We start from the raw sequence: 22,639 nt of genomic DNA on the forward strand, positions 1-22,639 counted from the left end.
AATCAAATTTGTACTTTCTTTGTGCTTAATGATGTACTGAATATCATTTCAAGGGCCATTCATATATCTTCTTTGGTGAACTGTCCAAATCTTTTGCCCACTTTTTAATTGATTTGTCTTTTTATTATTGAGTTTAAGAGTTCTTGGGCTTCCCTGGTGGGGCAGTGGTTGGGAATCCACCTGTCAATGCAGGGGACACGGGTTTGAGCCCAGGTCCGGGAAGATCCCACATGCCACGGAGCAACTAAGCCCATGCGCCACAAATACTGAGCCTGCGCTCTAGAGCCCGTGAGCCACAACTACTGAGCCCACGTGCCACAACTACTGAACCCCGTGTGCCTAGAGCCCGTGCTCTGCAACAAGAGAAGCCACCGCAATGAGAAACCTGTGCACCGCAACGAGGAGTGGCCCCCACTCGCCGCAACTAGAGAAAGCCCACGCACAGTAACGAAGACCCAACGCAGCCAAAAATAACTAAATTAAATACATAAATTAAAAAAAAAAGTTCTTTATATATTCTGAATATAGCCTTTATTAGATATATGCTTGACAAATATTTTCTCCCAGTCTATAGTTTGTCTTTTCATTCTAACAGTACCTTACTGAAGAGCAAAAGTTTTGACAAAGTCCAATTTATCAGCTAGTTTTATGGTCCATGTTTACGGACTGTTATCTAATAAATCTCTCTATAGCCAAACAGCAGTTTTAACCTTCTTATCTGATATGTCTACTTCTGTCATTTTTGGTTTTTTTTTTATCTTAAGGCAATTTAATATCAGATCTGGCCTGGAACTGACCTCCGAGATCAGTTATTAGTATGAACCCTCATTTTTGAGGTGCTGATGATGAAGTTGCTGAGAGAAAAGAAGGTGTGCTCCATTTCCCTACTCTGCCTGCTCACCCCATTTCATGTGATTTGAAGAAGTGAAATGGCAGAGAAGGTCTGTTGTTACTGATATTCCTTCAGGGCATGGGTCATGTCTTCCTACTTCTTTGTATATTTGGTAATTTTTTAGTGAATGCTATTTTGAAATGGCATATTGAAATTTCACTGAATTTTACATTTTTGGCTATTGAACTATTTTGTTTTCCTTTTAAATTTCTGACATGTAGTTATGTGTTATGTCATATGGTATCATCTTGGCCCTCTGAAGGCATCATTTTAAGCTTTTTATGTCAGGTCCAGAGCAATCTTCAGTCTAGGAATAATTTAGCCCCACTATTAAGGTGCTATTTTTCTGAGGATTCAACTTGATGTCCTGTGTATCCACTCTTGCTAGTACGGATGCAAACTATTCTAGCCCCGTATGAGTTTAGGGAATTGTTTTCCAGTGGTCCCTTCTGCCACCTTGTGCTCATTTACCCTACACATGGTGGATCACTATTCAGCCAAAGATTAAAGGGAATCCCTCTGCCAATCTCCAGAACCTTCCCTCTGTGCAGCTTTCTTTCTGGTAATCTGTCCAGCAAATTTTAGCCATCTTGGTCTCCTTGAACTCTAATTTCGGTTTCCTCAACTCAGTGAGACTACTAGGCTTCGTTTGGGTTCTCCCTCGCTGCACTGCAATCCAGAAACTACCTCTAGGCAGTAGGCAGGGATCATTGTAGGGTTCATCTTGTTGGTTTCCCTTTTTTCTGTTCAACTGCCTGTCGTCTGGTGTCTAAAGCAGTTGCTTCATCTATTTGGCTTTCTAATTTTTAATACTGGAGGGCTTTAATGATGCTATTATAATTAAATTCACTTATTACTATTTTACATAAATACTTACATATAATAATTATTTTATATAATTATTTCATTATTATATCATTTATTCCTAAAAAGTAAAAATCACAATAAACATTCCAGTTAGTAAAGCGTCACTTACCTCTTTCACATTTGCATCATCAAAAAATACCCATTTGGAACTCTTGGTATGAAAAGCAAAGGCACAATAATGTCGGCTAGTGTAGCAAATCATGCCAACAAGGTGAAGTTCACTATTTTTGGCATTTTCATCAGTAACCCTATAAAAAAGCTGTTTAAAAATAATGTATATTTAATACTGTATCTTTTTGAAAATGAGGAACAATTATTTGATGAGTCATGCATTTGATTCTCTATGAAAAATATTTCTCATGCATACTGCCCCAAACTGATATTATATTAATACTAAAGACACCACATTGCACTGTTAACAGAATTACTACTTTCAATTAGTCCACAAGAAACATTAAGTCCAATAAAATGTATTTACTACAACTTAGTTTAGTAGTACAGTATCTCTAACACAGAATTTACTCTTTACATACATAAACTCAAAATGTGAGGTAAATTACACATTTCCTGATAATTCATGATTGAATCACATATTTTAACATACATTAAACATACTACCTCAAGATAACTATTTAAAAGTTTAATTGTAATATAAACCAATTCAAAATATATTAAGATAGTAAAAAGAATACTAAGAGATCAGAGCTGTAGATGAATTTTAAATCTTAAATTTTTCTAGCTTAATATTTGTATTTATAATCATTATCAAACACACACAAACACATACACACACACATGCAGTATCATATCGTCATCACTCTACAGTGATACAGGGATAGAGCGTGTGATGGTTTAGTTTGTACCTGAAAGCCATTCCTAGTCTAAGCAAGAAAGGCATTCCAGTTAGCCTAATTTGATTAACTTTATCAGAATTACATCTGCAAATTATTTCCTTTAGAAAGAAAATTTAGTTCTGAAAAACAAAGTGCCTTATAATATATGAAGATGTTTTAGAGAAATTTAAAAATAAAAAGGAAGAGAATGAAAAGAGTTGATATACCCCGGGAAGATAAAGATGTGTTGCGAGATTCCGAACAACATCCTCGGTCAAGTCAGAATGCTCAGAGTCCCAGACTAAACCAATTGTAACAATCTCTGGGCAGTTCATTAAAACACGCCGAATTTTTATTTTTTGGCCACAGTTACTCTAAAGAAAAACACAAAAGACAACTTTTGAAATTATCAAAACAGATATACCACAGGTAATGCCTTATACAGTTTGTATTATGCAATAACAATCTTAACATGTATCAGAAATTTATTTCTTCAGCATATTAAAATAGACTTCTAGCAAAGTATTTGTCTTAGTTATTGATTAAACATAAAGTTTATTTTAAATCAAAGTACTTTTCTTTGGTATTTTTGTAAATCTGTTAAAACAAGAAGTCAACCTAAAAAAAAGCAGATATAAAGCCCTTGAAGCCATTATAATGAAGCCATAATAATGTTACATGAGGGAAGAATAATACCATCTGTAATGTTTATTTAAAGAAAAACAAAAAATTTGTTTTTTGTTACAAACAAAAAATTTCTCTAAAGAAAAATTCTCTCTTTAGTCAAATGATAGACTTCAGAACTTAATCAACATATGCTACCTTAAATCCTTCACAGTGTTAAAGTTTTTAAAGAAATAAGAGCTCATATGGTATAAAGAGTTACCTAAGAAAACACTGAAAAAATAAATTCTTCAAATTAATTCCAAATATAATTAATATTTGCATGGTAATTTCTGAATGTCTATTTTCAAATTTACAAATACAGAAGCACACTAATGTTCTCCAAATTATACTTACAGGACATTTCCTATAGTCATCGGTTGTATTTGCTGCTTGCAGCAATTCTGCAAACATTTCAGGCTTAGAGCGTTCATGCCTTTCCATCATTCTTTCAACTTCATTGCTACAAAAGAAAGAAGCAGTCCCAAATCCGGCCTATGAACTTAAAAAATATCCAGTAAATTTGCATCAAAAATACTAAGTTATCAATATAGGTATGATCATTTTTTTCTGTCTTAAAACACAATTTTGTTTGAAAAATTAACCATGAAGTAAATTTCCATTAAATGAAAAATTATGATATTTGGCAGGTTACGATGAAAAAAGTTAGGTCAAGAACAGAATAAAATAACATGAAATCATACCATTGTTTGGAATTAGATGATTGAGGTAAGATGTTCCATCTGAAGGTAATTCTAAGTTAACAGTTTCTTTTACATTATTACTTAACAAACAGGGACTTGAGTTTAAACTTTTGCCTAACAAGAACAAGAAACTTTAGGAAAGGCTCCCTCTCTGGCCTAAAGTTCCCATAAACAAAGTTATTTTCAGCTAAGAGAAGGGCCCTTTGCTGATTAATGCAGAAGTCACAACCAAAGCTACTTAAATGAGGCTTGTGCCTTTTGTTCCTATTATGACTACTAACCATTTCATTAGAGTCTAGGCAGGGTATCAGTGCCATTTTGTATCCAACTTCTCCTAGAGTCAAATTTTTACATATCAAGGTATTAAGTATCTTTAAACAACTATTTAAACATTTCCAAAAAGATATATAATGTAAGCTCAATACGCCTACTAGCTTCCATTTGTGGTGCTCTGGTTTTACTTAATAGTAATTTTAACTGTCCTAGAACTGGATATATTTTACAGTTCAATGGTAAATAATATACAATATTCAATAACAACTAAAAGTACCAATTCTTCTAAAGCACTTCACAAGTAGACTAGAAAGCACTAAATCTGACAGGCTCATTCAAACTGCACATAATTGTTTTTTACAAAATTGACAGCATCAGAGTAGTGGTTAACCAGATACATTTTGAGTTTGAAATGAACCCAGACCTGGGTTTCAATCTTAATTCATCCATTTACCAGGTTAATCATATTAAGCCTATTTCTTGATCAACAAAAGTTTTTGTTAAGATTAAAAGCAACAATTTATGTAAAGCCTGGAACATAGTAAGCACTGAACAACTGGTATTCAATACTTATAAAAAGAGAGAGATTATAATTAGAATTCAAATTCTGGGCTTTCGCAATTTGTGGCGTGGACCAGGGAGAGACTGATGGAACTCTAATTCTTATTACCTAAGATACTGTCTCAGAGCACTGTCATTTTACACAAGAGTTTCAAAGTAGACTTAAAGTTTTACAGCTTTTAATTTGTGGTCTATCCTTATTCAAACACCACCCTACTTTTCATACAAAGTGAATGAAACTGACTGCAAATGACTGAAGTTTAAAGAATGTTCCTCTAAATCGATGTTTCCCAACTCTGTATATATCCAAATTACCAACTTGCTATATTCAATGATCTTTAAGAAATAATGTGCTATATCCAAAATAAATCAAGGAAGTTTAATAATACAATGAAATGGATGAGCACCTAATATTCACTTTGTGCAATGATAAAAATATTGGTAGCATTTAGCAACTAACTGCTGTCCTGATGTATTCTGATTAATAATTATTGATCCATGTTTTGTCTTTTGTATTAAAGTATCTGCAAACATTTATGATCTCATTTAATGTTTATCATACATCAAATATTTACACTCTCAAATACATGTTGCCATGTTCAAACAACTCTTATTATGTAAAGTCTAGAGATCATTTTTTGGATCCCTAAGCTGATGTTTCATGGCTAGGGAGGGAGGGGACAGACAAGCATGGCAAATTTTTATTTCAGGTGAATGTTATGGCCTTAAACGCAATAAACCTAACAGAGGATTATTTTCACTTTTTTCTTTCTTGTCTGCTTACCCTAGCTTCCATCACTACGCAGGGACATGGTGGAGCCGACAGGAGACATGGCCACTACAAAGGTAACACCTTAGCAAAAATGAAGAAATCATGTACAATTCCATTTACCCTTGAACTTGTCATTTTAAGCTCTCCTTCAGTTTCAAAAACTTGCTATAAATATAAATAGATATATATTTTGACAAATATTTTGTACATTTCACTGAGTGACATCTATATTTGGTTAAGTCAGAAACAACTGAAATAGACATCACTTAGTACCCCTGATGGTAGCACATTTGTTAACCTCAGAGAGTAGATATTCATATATGTTACAGTTTCATAAAATAAAGGCTCAGTGTGATCAAATACATGACTAACATCTTTGGTAAATATGCTTTAATAGGTTCTTACCATAGGGCTGTTGTAGAAATGTACCGCACAAATTCTGTAAACGGCAGAGGATCTGATGATGCTCCACAGCTACGACACACACACTGCAGGTAAAAATATATGTCTAATTTATCAATCATAAAACATAAATATAGTCTCTAATAAAACAGTTAAGCCATCTCACCTGTTCATACAGAGTCATAGCAAACTTCTGGTGAGTGATACAAGATTTAGAGGTACACATGTCTGCATCTCTGCTTGGCACTATGTGAAAATGAATCCTCTCCAATATATTTTCCTAATTTAAAAATTAAAAGACAAATGAGTTGCAAATCTTGCATAGGACACTTCAAAATACAACTCTTTTTTTAACTTTACAGATTGAAAAATCTAAGTATTTTCCAAAGTGTCAAACTTAGAAGTGCCATATACATTGTCAGCTTTTCAGCTTCCCTCTTTAACCAAGCCTTCAAATGTTGCTCAATTATTCACCTTTTGCAGCATTCGATTTTAAAAAAATTTTAGCAAAACATTATAGTGTAACATGATTTTAATAAAGATTTAAAAGATCAATTCATGGTGGCTGACATCTAGAATTCAATATTAGAAAACAAGATTTCCTATGTTCCCAGCATTCTCACATTGAGAAAAAGCAATTAATTAAAAAAAATCCTACTTGGATCATTTGGATAGTCTATATAACTTAAATCAAAACACCAATGATAAAGGCTTATAATACCTGCACTAACAACCCGAATGCAAGTAATCTGCTCTTCAACAAACTTCTTATGAAAGTGTGGATTTGTAATATAGATCAATAAGGGGTATTAATTTCTTTAACAAATTATCCTTTTTACCAAAACTTAACCAATGGATTATTTTAATTAGTTAACCTCCCCCTCCTCTGCCCCAGGACATTTATAACTATTCAATTATTTAAGCCTGGATTTCTAGATATCCCATGAATAATCATATCATGGATTAGTATACTTCACTTAAGTGAAAGTAAGACTATAAAGTTCAGTATTGTACAAAATATATCCATTTATATTTTAAGCAGTGGAGCAATTATAAACATGAGAAGTATGAAAAGCATATTTCATGACTGTGTGTGTTGTTTTTGTCATATTTTAGTCAACATGGCAAGTGTGCTAAGCATTCGAGATGTTCATTTAAAAAAAAAACATAAACGCCAAATGAATTCTATGAAGAGTAATAAATTCTTCAAAAATTTGGAGAACAGATTGGGGTGCTTTGATGATGCATTATCTAGTAGATGTGACTTACGTTGAACTTTAACAAATAATAGATTAGGAAAGTTTTGACTATTTCAGGAACTTGAGCAAAGGCTATAAAACAGGAATTTAAAAGACATGTTTGAGGAATGGACTGAAACTATCTCACCAGAAGGGAACATTCAGTAAGGAAGCAAAGAGATAAACTGGAGTTTGAATTTAAAGAGCCTTAAATGTCAGAAGAGAGTCAGATGTGAATCACAGAAATATCTGAAGTGCAAGCATTTATCTGAAAAAAATTATATTAATATGGTGGCTGTTAAAAAAGACTCTTAGGATATAAGTTAAAAGGACACTAGTAAGGAGGCTTAAATAATGCTGAGAGTAGAGGCCCGAGCTAAACAGAAATGGTGACAGGGAAATAACATGGCAAGGCAAACCTTAAAAGGGTTTCTGATGAAAGAATTTACAGAATTTGCTGAAGAGATATAAGACTAAGAGTAGAAATAGCTATCTTAAATATAGGTGACATCTATGTTATTGAAACGATTAAACATCAACATGAATATTTAAGAAGGTATATAAGGTACATCCCTGATCAAAGGAATGCTCTACTCATCAATATGGTGGTAACACAGTCTCAGAACATCAACCTCAGTGAGTGATTCTCAACCTGGAGTAAGGTGTATATCAGAATTGCTGCCCCTGACAGCTGCCCATCAAGATCCTCTGCTCTTCAAAGAGAATCATTGCATGTAATGAGAAATGTTACTGGGAGAGTGTGTTGCATATGTAAACCCTGTGGAACAGAATGACTTAAGTGCTATGATTTATACATAATAAGCCTTTTTGCTCCAATAAATAAATTTTAAAGTATTTTAGTAGCCTAACTCTGAAAAATTAGAGCAGCACAAATAATCAAAAGCAAAAGTACACAAAACACATGTGGACTTAAACTGAGCTTTGAAGGGTAGGTAAGACAAGGATCTACTGAGCAGTTCTGATACTTTTCCACTGCTATAAACTTATGTTTCATTTGTCTCAAAAGGTGCATAATTTAAGGAATGCCAACTGCCATTCTAACTTAAGGATTATCAGAAATACCTACAAAGCACTCTGCAGCATCATCCATAAGGCCAAGCTGAAATCGCTGCTCATCTTTGAAACTTTCTGCAAGAGCATGCCTTATGTTATCCGAAGGAAGTGCTTTTTCTCGACTGTGTTGAAACTGTGCAAATATTGTCTGGGAATCAACAAATACATCAACCAGTAAGTTTAACACCAGCAACTAAAAAACACTTGAGCAACTTCATTTCAACAGCGAAACTCGAAACTCTATACTCAAACTAACAGTTTTTGCTTTAAAATTCCATACAAAAAATTAATTATTTCTATGAGTAATATGTAGAAATGGTTGCCCCAGTCTCTAAATCAAATGTTAGTGCATAAGAATTAAACATGTAAAGTTCTCAGATCCCATCCTAAGAGATTCTGATTGAGATGAGGCCCATTTTTAAACTGTTCCTTAGCTGACTATGATCTAAGTTGTTTAGAAAGAGTTTTGAGATAAGTCGCTTTAAATCTTAAAGTGTACTGTAGGAATTAAAATTATGTTATACAAAAATAAACATATAATCAAATAAAACAGTAGGAACTCACTAGACTTGAAACAGTGGGAACATCATTCAAGAACATTAAATTATAGGTGTTAATCTGGTCTTCTATTTTCTTTATTGAATTTAAGCAAGAAAAACTTTTTAATAAGTTCCAGTTTTATGACAATCATCTTAGGTGAGTGAAAGTGGGGAAAAAATAAAGTTTGCTGTGTGATAAACCACCAAATAAGGATTGATCATATTAAGTTCTATATTAATTAGCTCAAGGGGTATGTCACCTCAAAAAAAAATTGCTTTTAAGATCAACATATGGTAGGCTGGGAAATATTTCAAGAATCTGTTCCACTGATACAAGAAAATTTAATTTACAAATAAGAAATTTAAAAAGAAAGATGCCAAGTGATAGTAGATATGCAGAACCAAAATTTTTAGCTACAATTACAAATGATAAAAAATGAAAAATATTTTCACAAGTCATTTCTTATTTAGGTAGTCAACTTTTCCAGATAATGTTTAAGATATTAATCCTACACAAGACTGATGTTCATTTAACATCTATTTTTTTGATTGTCTAATATATGTGAGGCATTGTTCTACGCCAGAAAACAAAGATCCTGCCCTCATGAAGCATACGTTCTAGTTGTAGTAATGAGGAGAGGGCAAATAAGTAATTATATGTCAGAATGTAATTAAGTACAATAGAGAAAGACAAAGAAATACAATACAAGAGAGAAAGATAAAGTAGTGTAATAGGGATAGGGATGCTGGGGGTAGGAGAGAGGGAGGGAGCTTACCTATTACCAAGGGTAGTCAGAAAGGTCTCACTGATGGAAAAATAACATTTAAGGAGAAGCATAAAGGAAATAAGGGTGTTAGCCTCAGGGACATCTGGAAGAAAATCATTCTAGACAAAAGGAATAATAATGAAAACACTCAGAGATGAAAGTCAGCTCTGAGAAACTGCAAGGAGGACAGCGCAGTGTGTGTGTGTGTGTGTGTGTGTGTGTGTGTGTGTGTGTGTGTGTGTGTGTGTGTGTGTGTGTGTGTGTGTGTGTGTGTGTGTGTGTGTGTGTGTGTGTGTGTGCGCGCGCACAGGTGTTTTGAGGCAGGGGATGCAAGCAGGGGAAAGAGGCAGGTGATGTGTAAGGCTATGGGAATACCTGAGCTAGAAAATTTAACTAGTTTTTACAACTGGACAAAACATTCAAAATTTACTGCAGAGTAAATAAAATGCGATACTGTAATCTGATCTAAGTTCATTCTTCATCAACCCTATTTTTACCATATAAAAAAGAGAATATAAAATCACCTCCTGATTGGGATTGACATGTATACACTGATGTGTATAAAATTGATGACTAATAAGAACCTGCTGTACAAAAAAATAAATAAAATTAAATTAAAAGAAAATAAAATTGCCTCCTTTGGTGACTTATTCAAACAGCCTTTTTAGGAATGTAAGTCAAAATAAAGCATGAAAACTACCTTTTATTTTCCTGTATTATGTATATGTGTGTACTAAGAATATTCAAGAATGTAAAAGACTGAAATATTTATTTCTGAAAACATATTAATCAAATCTTAAATTCTTGGGCAAAAATTTCAATAACATAAATGAGTTGCTAATTTATACTGGACTCCCCATTTCTGCCTTTGTTCCTATTCTATATATTCTCATCCAAGCAGCCAAAGAGATCTAGTCCAAATATTATACTTACTTAACACAGGTTATATCACTCCTCCACTCAGAACAATCCCACGACTTCCTAAACCACTCAGGAGAAAAAGTCAAGGTCCTCACAAAGGTCTAGAAGGCCCTACACAATCTGGACTCCTGTTCCAGTTATCTACTGCTGCATAACAAAACCACCCCAAATCTTAGGTACTAAAAATAACATTTATTTTGGTCACAAGTTAGCAGTTTGGGTGAGGACAGCTCAACTGTGCCCCACTTGCAGTCATCTGTAATAGTCTGAATGCTGGGACTTGGGAGTCATATGAAGGTCGCTCACTAGTGTCTAGAGGTTGATGCTGGTTGTTGGTGCTGCCTGTTGGCCGGGAACTTGGCCGTAGTTATGACCAGCTTGGCTTCCTCACAGCATGGCAACTCACTTCCAAGAATGAGCACCCCAACAGACAGAGCCAGGTGGAAGCTTTATCACTTTTTCTAATCTACCCTAATCTCATTTCTGCCACATTCTAAATGATGGAAAGGACACATTAGGGGCAACCCATATTCAAGGAATTAGACTCCACCTTTCAATAGAAGAGTGCAAAAGAATCTGCAGACATTTTTGAAGTCACCACAACTCACTTTACCTCTGAGCTCATCTCCTATCACTGTCCCCCTTGCTCACAAAGCTTCTGCCACCAGTCAGGTTTCCTTGAATATGTCACGCACACTCCCACCTCAGTGCCTTTGCAGTTGCTGTGTCCCTGCTTGCCTGGAAGACTCTAGTCCACTCCATCACCTTTTCCAAGTTGTGATTTAAATGTCATTCTCTCAGTGAGGCTTTCCTTGCTACTCAACACTCTCTAGTACCTATCCCTGATTTATATTTCCTCCTTTGCAATTATTATTACCTAACATACTTTATATTTTGTTTATTTATTTTCTTCTCCCTTACAAGAATATAAGCTACAAGAGAACAGGGATTTTTATTAGTTCCGTTCACTGCTGTATCCCTAGTAACTACAGTAGTGCCCAGAATTCAGTAGTAACTCAAAAAACATCTGTTAAATGATTATTTCAAAATAATGAAAAATATAATGTTCCTAACACAGGAAAATGGATCCATAAACCTGAATAAGTCATACTTTAAGAATTCCTCTTCAAAACTGTAAGTCACTTGACAATAACTTTAATTACAAATAAACTTACCAAATATGTCAAACAAACCAAACTATCAAATAAAAGTAAATCTTTTGAGAAACAATAGTAATTTTTCGGAACTATTAAAAGGTTACCTTCAATGCACAAAATATGCAGGCATCTCCCTGACAAACATGTCCAGTCAGAACCCGCAAGCTTCTTCGGAATATATCTAATTGCCATAAAACCTAAAAAATAGTGAGATGTGAAGAAAGAAAGAAACACAGCAATATTTTTCTCACTGGGATGAAAGACAGATTTAAATATTTTTTAAATTGTGGGAGGCTAATAACTTCTTTTAATCTCTTATACATAATCAGATATATACTACTAATAAATAATATACATGTAGTTCATATATAAAAGATGGATTTAGAAAATATTACTATGAAAATATTACTATGGATTCACATGTAAAAACCATGACAGGCACAGAACAAGAAAAAAATAACTCCTCAGTTAAGGAATTTATATGAACAGGAAACAAGGGATACTGAATGCAGGACTTGGCAGAGACTTGAGAGAGGAAGTGATTATAATACTTGGAATGAACTGAAATTTAGGAAGGAAATATAATTGCAGTTAAAAGTCAGGGTGTACCAAATAAGGGTCAGTATGTAGTGGCAAGAAAAAAGGGCAGAGGCCTGTGTGGTCATTGTATACTGAGTGAAAAACGGGGCATCTGTGTAGTCATGGGGGGTACAGCATAATATGAAGCAGCAGTTAAAAAATAACCTGAATATATCTGCTGCAATTATCCAATCATCATTTACTACTAAAAAAACAAAAACAAAATAAAAAAGACTGTAGTTGTTTAAATAAATCAGTCTAATACTTAAAATCATTCTAGAAAAATCTGAAATTTATACAATGGGGATAACTGTGTCAGCCTCATAGACTGCTTGTAAGGATTAAATATATGTATGTAATATGTGAAGTGTTTAGAGCAGTGCCCAGTACACAAGTGGCATGCATTGAATGTAACCTGCTATTTGTTGCTGTAAATACTATTACAACAAACAATTAAGATCTTCAAGTTTCTCTATACCTTTCAGTCATTTCCTCAAATAATAAAACCAAGAAAATCCATTCACTATCTCACATTTCTCCCAACCAAAAAAAAAAAAGTTAATAAAAACAAATAATTTTTAAAGTTTCCTATTTTTTTAATAACTCAGTAACTAAAAGCCATTTCAGAATTTCTCTTTGATAGTTGCTTTTTCTTAAAGCATAACTAATAGGATTCATTTAGTTATCACAAATAACTCAGTGTTTTGCAAAGCACTTGAAAATGTTTAATAACTTTCTTACATATCATACTCTATCATACCATAAAATATACATTAAAATTCATACATTTGTCAAGATGAAGGTCACGACAGCACAGTTGTGGGAAGTGCACAGCACTGTAGTTAGTGATACACCCTCTGAAGACAAGCTGCCTGGGTTCTAATTCTGGCTTTACTGTTTACAGCTCTTGGGCTGACTTGAGCAAAATATTTCCTGAAACTTAGTTTTCTCATCACTGAAAGGTAGATAAAAGTAGTACCTATCTCTTAGGATCACTGTAAGAACTAGATTAGATAAAACACAGTGTACCAATGCACAGTAAGAGCACAATAAATGTTAGCTATTAAATATTTTAACTTTGCTTTTAACTTACAGAACTCAAAACCACGCCAATATGTCATACCTACTTAACTGTACCACCTTCTCATCAAATAAAAGTTCAAAATATTCAGCCAAAAGAGAAAACTCTATAATCTGCTTATAAGGCTTACGAATTAAGTCTTTCAAATGTAATGTTTTCTAGGGTTAGCAAAATGTTTAACTTACACTGGACCTAAACTACAGAAAAAAATATTTTATGTGACTTCTCTGTATACTACTCAATATAAAAGTTTAAAAATGATTTTCTCAAATCCATACCAAAAATTATCTTCATTATAGTTAACATTTATCCTATTTCATTTAAAAATTTTGATTATATTCTACCACCTGTTTTAAGTTAAAGCCTAAGCTAGTTGTTGGACTAATTAGTTTTTAGCAATATAATTTTATAATATAAACATTTTTCTTTTGCATTATTTCCACGTTTCATTTTAACATGGTACTTAACAAAATTAATGTAGTTATTTTGAATGTTTATGCACGTTTCTTATTTAGTTATTCCCCAAAGATTAATACATATATATATATATGCATATGCATTTAATAAAGGAATATAAACCTTTCATCATATTCCTGACCTCAAAATAATATAAAAAATAATAAAAATTAAGGGGAAATGGCATATAAATTCATTTTTCTTACTTGTATTACATCCAAAACATTTTAATAATGTCCATTTTTAGTAATTTCTTACAAAACGTATTTCACAATTTATTTCTCAGCAGTTTAAAAAGTACTCATCAAACTGAATATTAGCATTTATATTCTGAATTTTTTTCTTTTTTTTTTTATATTCTGAATTTTTAAAAATGAAGTCAGGCTTTTTCTGACAGAGGTCTACTTGAATAGCTGTTGTGTCAGTGAGGACTGGCTTTCTAAATTAGTTTATACAGTAGACATTTTAACATCAGGGGCCAGCTGATTCCCTGGGTTCAAGGGATGGAGCTGGGAGTTCAGGGAAACCAAAGCAGCTAGAGTTGGTGGGACAGAGTGCCGCAGTGGGGAGAGCTGCACACAGTTAACACCAGAGCTCGCGAGGGGGCTTCTCGAGTATGCAGGTGAGCACTGTGAGGAAACTACCTGAGACCAGGAAAGAAAATCCCAAAAGATTAGATGTAATGCCCAAAGCACATATCAGTTCAGGGCAGTGCCTGTTCCCAACAGCCAAAGTGGAAAACATCATAATTCACAGAGCATCAGTTAAAGAAAGAAAGGTCCCTCCCCACTAGCAGAGAAATTAACCCCAGAATAAACACAGTTCTGGTACTGCCTACAAAGCTTAAATGTAAAATGATCAAACTGTTTCTAAATAAACTAATCCTATCCCAGAACAATGTTCAAGAATATTTTTAGGGATATAAAAATACCCATCACACAACAAAGTAAAACTTAAAATGTTGTCTGACATCCAATCAAAAATTACCAGGCATGGGCCTCCCTGGTGGCGCCATGGTTAAGAATCTGTCTGCCAACACAGGGGACACGGGTTTAAGCCCTGGTCCAGGAAGATCCCACATGCCACGGAGCAACTAAGCCCATGCACCACAACTACTGAGCCTGCACTCTAGAGCCCATAAGGCACAACTACTGACGCCCGCAAGGCACAACTACTGAAGCCCGTGCGCCTAGAGCCCGGCTCCACAACGAGAAGCCACCACAATGAGAAGCCTGTGCATCGCAATGAAGAGTAGCCACCGCTCACCTCAACTAAAGAAAGCCCACATGCAGCAACTAAGACCCAATGCAGCCAAAAATAAATAGATTAATAAATTTAAAAAAATTACCAGGCATTACAAGAAACAAGAAAATATATTCCAAACCTAGAAAGAAAGAAAAAAAAAGAACAGAATTTGCACAGGCAGAATTAGTAGACAAGTACATTAAAACAATTATTATACCTGTATTCATATATTCAAGAGGTCAGAGAAAAGATTGGACATGTTAAGTATAGACACAAGTGATTTTTAAAAGACCCAGAGCAAACTTCTAAAGGTGAAAATTACAATGTCTGAGATTTAAAAATACACTGGTGATATTACTAGCAGATTAAATAAACATTGCAAAAGAAAAATTAATGAACTTGAAGACACAGCAACAGAAACCTATAAAATGAAAGAGAGAAAAACAAAAGAATGAGAAAGAAAATGAAGAGCATATCAGAGAACTGTGGGACCTAAAGCAACCAACTGCATATGTATCAATAACTGGAATCCCCCAAAGGAGGGGAGGGATAGAAAAATTTGAAGAAATAATGGTCAAAGAGTTTCCACATTTTTTAAAAATTTATTTTTATTTAATTTACTTTATTTTTGGCTGTGTTAGGTCTTCATTGCTGAGCACGGGCTTTCCCCAGGTGCAGCGAGTGGGGGCCACTCTTTGTTGCGGTGCGCAGGTTTCTCATTGCAGTGGCTTCTCCTGTTGCAGAGCACGGGCTCCAGGTGCGTGGGCTTCTGTACTTGTGGCACACAGGCTCCACAGTTGTGGCTCACGGGCTCTAGAGCGCAGGCTCAGTAGTTGTGCTGCATGGGCCTAGATGCTCTGCGGCATGTGGGATCTTCCCGGACCAGGGCTCGAACCCGTGTCCCCTGCATTAGCAGGTGGATTCTTAACCACTGTGTCACCAGTGAAGCTCATCCACATTTGATTAAACTTATAAAGCCATGGGTCTAAGATGCTCAATGAACCCAAACACAAGAAGCATGTAGAAAACTATATCAAGGCACATCATAACCAAATTGCTTTAAACCAGTTAAAAAAAGAAAATCTTAAAAGCAGCCAGAAAAAATGGGGCACATTACAAACACAAGAACAAAGATAAGAATGACAATAGTTTTCCAGAAGAAGTAATGCAAGCCAGGAGACAGATGAGCAAAATCTTTAAAATACTAAAAGAAAAACTGTCAACTTAAACTTCTTTAATGAATGAAAATATCTTTCAATAACAAAAGTCATCCTTCAAGCAGAAGAAATGATACCAGATGGAAAGCTGGATCCACACAAAGGAGTGATGAGCACCATAAGTGGTAGCTATGTAGATAAGCAGAAATAACCTTCATGGCAAAGGTCCGTGGACTGTTCTTTTTTTTTTTTTTTTAATATATCAACATAGGAATACTTCTTCATTTTCTTTACCACATAAGTGTCCTTGCTCAGAGTTTTCTTTTGTTATAATAAGCTTTTCATCTCCCTAAACTACACACAGTATTTTGGGAGCCAAAAAAAGGGACAGACACAGAGGGAAATACATAAATGTAAAAAAAGAACTGGAAAAGGGGTAACATGAAAAGATTTGAAATGATAGGAGCTCTTTCTCAGAGCCTGATTCAATAAAAGCATATAATTCCATGTCTTTTGGAGTCTGGTATTTCTCTATATCGGGTGTCAATCAATAAATATTTTCTTGCCCTTGTCACAACACTTAATGCCAAAGGGATCCTTCAGACAGGGCAGAACAGTGACTGTCATTTAAAGGTCCCAACATAAATTAGAATTAATGCTTTTCTAATACCAATTGCTTCTGTTTCCGAGTGAGTTATAAAACTTTCAAGTTTGACATATGTCCCGGACAGCGGACAATTAAGAACACAAGTCTGAGTCAGATGCCTGAGCACCTGACACATTCTAGATGTGTTCATTTATCAAATGAGTTAATTAAGCAATATTTCTCTTTCTACTCTCAGTTTTCAGGAGGAAAAAAAAAGCAGTAGGAAGAAAACATGTGAAAAGCTATTTATTTTCAATAAAATCTTTTAAGGTATATTCTAGCGTCAATAGAGTAACATTCCAATATTCTAAATCTTCCTCATCCTTAGTACTATACAGTCAACAGTCAGAAGGATATAGGCCTCTACAAAATCTGAAAATGTTGAATAAAAACTATCATACATAAGAAAAGATATTTACGTAAGGCAGAAAGTTGGATTAATACATATTTGCTAATTAAAATAATTTCAACAAGGACTGAAGCAAAATGAATTAACCATTAATTTAACTACAACAGTGGTGTCCAAATTATGATTCTACAGAGGGGATTTAAGGTCACGGTGTGGTGGGGGGGTGAAAGGAATTTGAGTACTGAGATTAAAAACTCTGCATTTTTGGGCTTCCCTGGTGGCGCTGTGGTTGAGAGTCTGCCTGCCGATGCAGGGGACGCAGGTTCGTGCCCCGGTCTGGGAAGATCCCACATGCCACGGAGCAGCTAGGCCCGTGCGCCATGGCCGCTGAGCCTGCACGTCCGGAGCCTGTGCTCCACAACGGGCGAGGCCACAACAGTGAGAGGCCCGGGTACCACAAAAACGAAACAAAACAAAAACACCTCTGCATTCTCATTTCAATCCACGCAGCTTGTTTCTTTTTATGCTGTCTATGGGGATCCTACTGGATTTCTTAAACAAAAAAAAGGGGGGGAGGGGGTTGACTAGCTAACTCAAAAAAATAATTTTATGTATTTTAGAAACATTCTTAATTTACTAAGTAAACATTTTAAGCCACAAGATATTTTTATATCCTAGCAATGCATCATTCTGTTGAAAAAACATTTCCATTTATTATAAAAACCAAAATGCCCAGTCAAAATATTTTGCTACTATTAAAAGTGATATTAAAAAGTCATTCTAGTCAATAATAACTTTATTCTTAACTTACAAGTTAAAGAAGGATTAAGCAAAGAATTTCCCGAAAGGCACTTTTTAAAATTTAACAAGAAATTATGGTCTCACCTGTACAGCACTATTAAGAAAGCAGCTGTTTTGTCCTGGTTCATTCAACAAGCCTTTGGTAGGGGCTAGGGATAGCATACTCCCAGGTTGATAAGCTTTTCCAAGATTGCCACCAGGTTTCCGTAAGAATTTTACCCATGCCATTTTCAAGCAACTTTGTTTGCATTAAAGCTAAGAGTTATATACTTATGTGATACTTCTGATGATAAAATGGATGGTTTCTTGAATGATCCACTTAAGTTCGCTGCAGTCTATTACCATAACATAAGTTTCCAAGTCCATATCTTTCCTGATGCTGTAGTTTTGAGGACTTTGTCAAGTAAAAAAAAGGATACATAAGCATTGAAGTTCTGAAAACTAAAAAAGAAAGCTATTTTAAAGAAGGCCTTAAAGATTTAAAAATCTTCGTGTTAAATTTTATAAGAGTACAGTTTAAGGTGAAAAAGATTTTTTAAAAACTGCTAAAGTAACATTGATGAACAAGTCATATTCTTTAAAGCACAAGTCATTTGTCTTGATGGTTTTAAAAACAGATGATACAAAAAGATGTAGAGTTAGCATTTGGTATGATTCATTTGGTCATTTGTTTTCCTTGTGTTTCTTTAATAAGAAAAAAGTCTGTCTCCTTCCCAGGTGAAGTTATTAAAGGTGACTCCATATTTCATATCAATGTGACATCAAAGCAAACCTATAAGAAAAAAAAGAAATGTTTAAATAAAAGTAAAGGCTAATAAAGAAAATTCCTACTTTACTATATGAACACAAATATTGAATACATAATTAAAATATTATATATAAATCATAAAATGATTAGAACTAATAATGTTCTTCTTAAAATATGAAAATGAAAACACAGTTCATCATTTAAATTTTCAAAACATATCAAGGTGACATCAATCGTTATCGACTTCAAGATTTCAATGGTCATATGATGGTTTCATATTCTGAAGAAAACTAGAATCAACTTAGATCTCAGGTAGTGTTTTGAATAATACTAACTTTGCTGCCAATACTATATTGCTGTTTACTAAACAGAGACTCTACAGAGACTCTATATTGTTATCTATGTTACAGAGAATCATATCATTTCTGCAAGAAAGTCAATAGATTTTATGTAAATTGATATGCATTAAAACTCAGAAGAGGGCCTCCCTGGTGGCGCAGTGGTTGAGAGTCCGCCTGCCGATGCAGGGGATACGGGTTCGTGCCCCGGTCTGGGAGGATCCCATATGCCGCGGAGCGGCTGGGCCCGTGAGCCATGGCCGCTGGGCCTGCGCATCCGGAGCCTGTGCTCCGCAACGGGAGAGGCCACAACAGTGAGAGGCCCGCATACCGCAAAAAAAAAAAAAAAGAAAACTCAGAAGAAACATTAAATTGATAAACAAATCTTAGTGAATTAGAGTAAATTTCCACACTATTCATGAACACATACTCCTGGCTAAAAGGACTTCAAAATGTTCAACTTCTAAATTAAAAACAATCAAATATTACTACCAAAGTTTAGTTTAATCAATTGAATTTCCTTCCTGCATTCATTCTTTCAACAAATGTTTATTGAGCCATGTACTATGCCAGGCACTAGAACTGGCATTTTAATGAGGAAAGACAGACCATAATTCAGTGAATAATAAATTTTAGAGTGTACTAGAAGAGTTATGCTCTGAGTGCTAATGGAAAAACAATTCAAGCAAAGGGAATGAGAAGTGTATATTATGGGAGATGGTTTGCACTTTTAAATAGGATAGTCTCCGAAACTGTAATTGAGAACGTTACCTTTGTACAAAGATTTGAAGGAGGTGAAGATGCCACTCTGGAGAAGGCACTTCTAGCAGAGTGAACAGCATGCCTGGCATACTGGAAGGCAGTAAGAAGCCCAGTGTGGCAGAATAAATATGAACAAAGAGGAGAATAGATGAAAAGGGTGGATGGGAAAGAGAGAGATCATGAAGGGCCTCAAAAGCCCTGTGTAAGAACTTTGGCTTTAAATTTAAACTCTAGATGAAAGCCATTGAGTTTCACTTCACAGCACAAAAACATGAGAGGACAGAACATTATAGGTCAGTTCAATTCCATTGATCAAATACCCACTAAGATAGCAAAGCACTGAGGAATAAAGAAGAAAAGCATTAGTCTTTACAGAATTCAAGTCAGGAGACTTTTGTTTGCATCCCCACATATTAGCTCATCACTTATTAGCTGTTTGGTCTTAGATAAGTTCTTGTCATCTCTGATTCATAGCTTCATCTATAAAATGGGGACAAGAATAACAGCCCTGTTTAACATAGGTTAAATGTTTCAAGAATAATAAAACACTACATTATGTTAGTTTTTTTCTTTTTGTTTTAACTCTGTGGATTGTAACTTCCTCTAAAGTGATCTAAATGATCCTAAAAACTTTCATACAAATTTTTAACAAATGTAGTTATGATTTTACAACATTAAGAAAGCTCTGTATCGGTAGTTAACTTGTGTTTTTACTGGAAGAATCCTTTGAAATGGTATTCTTTCAACAATCATTTAACTAGGCACCAGGTCTTACCCTGAACTGTGATAAGATACATGAAACAATCCCTACCGTAATGAGTTGTTTTGTGATGGGCACACACACAAATAGATAATTTTAAAATATTATAGTTTCTGTTCCTGTGCAAGATGTCAAACTATATGTCCTCCTGGTTCCCTTCCTCCAACCCAACTCTGGAGATTATACAAAAGCAACAGATAGTATAAGGAGAAACAGGGAGAAACATTAAGTAACTGGCTTCCAGAAGGTGAGGGAAATAGCAGTCAAGAGATAGAGAGGGCCAAGTGTTACAGACTGGGAAAGTCTTTTTAGTTGTGACCTTTTCCATTCTTCATATCGCTCTGGGCAGAGAATTCCCACCCCACACAACGCAATGAAACAGGAAAGCTCTGTTACCACCCCAGGGCCATCTGGAGGGTAAAGGAAATTATAACATCAGGTAAGCATGGGAGGGAGACGCAAGAGGGAGGAGATATGGGGATATATGTATATGTATAGCTGATTCACTCAGAATCAGCTCATTCAGAAACAAACACACCATTGTAAAGCAATTATACTCCAATAAAAATGTTAAAAAAAAATCAGGTAAGCATCAGAGAACAGCTGGTTTGGGAAGTGATAACAAATACAGACACCTGTAAGGCCCTTGCATGTTCTATCCTCGCCCTACTCCACAAATAGAACAGAGGATGGTAGGACCTGGAGAAGATCACGTCTCTAACCAAGTAAACAGGAAGTTCTTTTTGGAATCAACTCTTAAGCCATATCACCCCAAATCCAGCCCTTACATCCCCACCTCTGCTGTCTGAAATCATCCAAAGAAACACAAATCAGAACCTAATGCTTTCATTCTTCTCATCATGTAAATATTACTAGCTTATCACTTGGTACTCCCAGGAATAAGATAACCAGATACTTGCAGAGTATGAGCATTATGAGAGAAAGGCAACAAACTGAACAATCTACACCACAGGAAACAGAATGAACAGACCAAAGGGAACACAAATTTAAAATAAACTTAAGACATATCCACCAATTGAATGAGTACATTTTTGAAACTGCTGAAAGAAAAAACTCAAAGGATGAGTTAACTAGCAAAATGAATAGAAGGAAACATCATACTAATGAGCAGTACGTTCAGGTCTAGAAATTCTCCTAAAAGTATTAAAAAAACAGAGTGGAAAATATAAACATTTTCAAAAAGCTAAGATACACAGATGAAATCTAAAAGTGTCAAAAACTATCTAAAAGGATCCCCAGAAAGAAAGGGGAAAAAGTAAACAGAGTAGACACTTTTAGAACGATTAAGATTTTTCCAGAATTAAAGGCTGAAAAACCCAGAAAGAAAAACAATAGATAACACAAAAATCCAAACATGATGTGAGGAAGAAAGGAAGTAGGATGAAAATTGTGAAACCTTGAGAGAGAGAAAAAGAGAAAGAGACTGATTTTTCAAGCCCATTAATAGGCAAACAACAGAAAGAAAAAATAAATCTAAAACTAAACTTTTGAAAAGCTAATAAACAAAATCTTCGCAAGCATGATTAAAGAAAAAAGAAATATAACATGAATAGCATTGATAAAGGAGAAATTACCACATATAGATGAGCAACCAAAAGAAATATAAAAGAATACCACTTGAATCTTATGAAAATAACTTTGAATATCTAAAGGAGCAGGTAATTTCATAGCAAAATTCAAATTACCAAAATTAACTCAAGTGAAGTAGAAAAAAATTTTAAAGACTACAAGAAAATAGAAAGGAGACAAAAGTTCTTCCATTGAAAATGGCATCTGGATCAGATGGATTCAAAGTTAAATTTTACCTAAACTTTAAAGAACTGTTAATTCTAATGTTAAAATACTGCAGGCCACATGAAAATAAAATACTAAGAACCCAAATCATGTCATGAAGCTAACATAACCTTAATATCAAACCATGATAAACCTCAGACCAATGTGACATGTGATTAAAGATGTAAAACTTATAAATAAAACACTAACGAATGTAATCTATCACTGTGTCAAAAGAATAATGTACCATTGAAAAAATA

General features: G+C 34.6%; 1 protein-coding gene across 2 annotated transcripts in view; it reads right to left on the reverse strand.

Moving 5' to 3' along the window:
- Positions 1–22,639, reverse strand: part of USP53 (ubiquitin specific peptidase 53) — a 70,114-nt gene that overhangs the window by 31,568 nt on the left and 15,907 nt on the right. For both annotated transcript variants that reach the window (XM_082645846.1, XM_082645845.1), the window contains exons 2-9: positions 18,062–18,749; positions 11,768–11,860; positions 8,293–8,427; positions 6,134–6,247; positions 5,971–6,053; positions 3,613–3,718; positions 2,820–2,966; positions 1,869–2,018 (exon numbers count right to left, since the gene is read on the reverse strand). In XM_082645846.1, coding sequence (XP_082501972.1) covers positions 1,869–2,018; positions 2,820–2,966; positions 3,613–3,718; positions 5,971–6,053; positions 6,134–6,247; positions 8,293–8,427; positions 11,768–11,860; positions 18,062–18,205 — 972 coding nt within the window. In that variant the 5' untranslated portion in view covers positions 18,206–18,749. The remainder of the gene's footprint in view (positions 1–1,868; positions 2,019–2,819; positions 2,967–3,612; positions 3,719–5,970; positions 6,054–6,133; positions 6,248–8,292; positions 8,428–11,767; positions 11,861–18,061; positions 18,750–22,639) is intronic.

The sequence above is a fragment of the Mesoplodon mirus genome (genome assembly GCF_964341445.2).
Source record: "Mesoplodon mirus genome assembly, chromosome: 2".
Lineage (NCBI taxonomy): Eukaryota > Metazoa > Chordata > Mammalia > Artiodactyla > Ziphiidae > Mesoplodon > Mesoplodon mirus.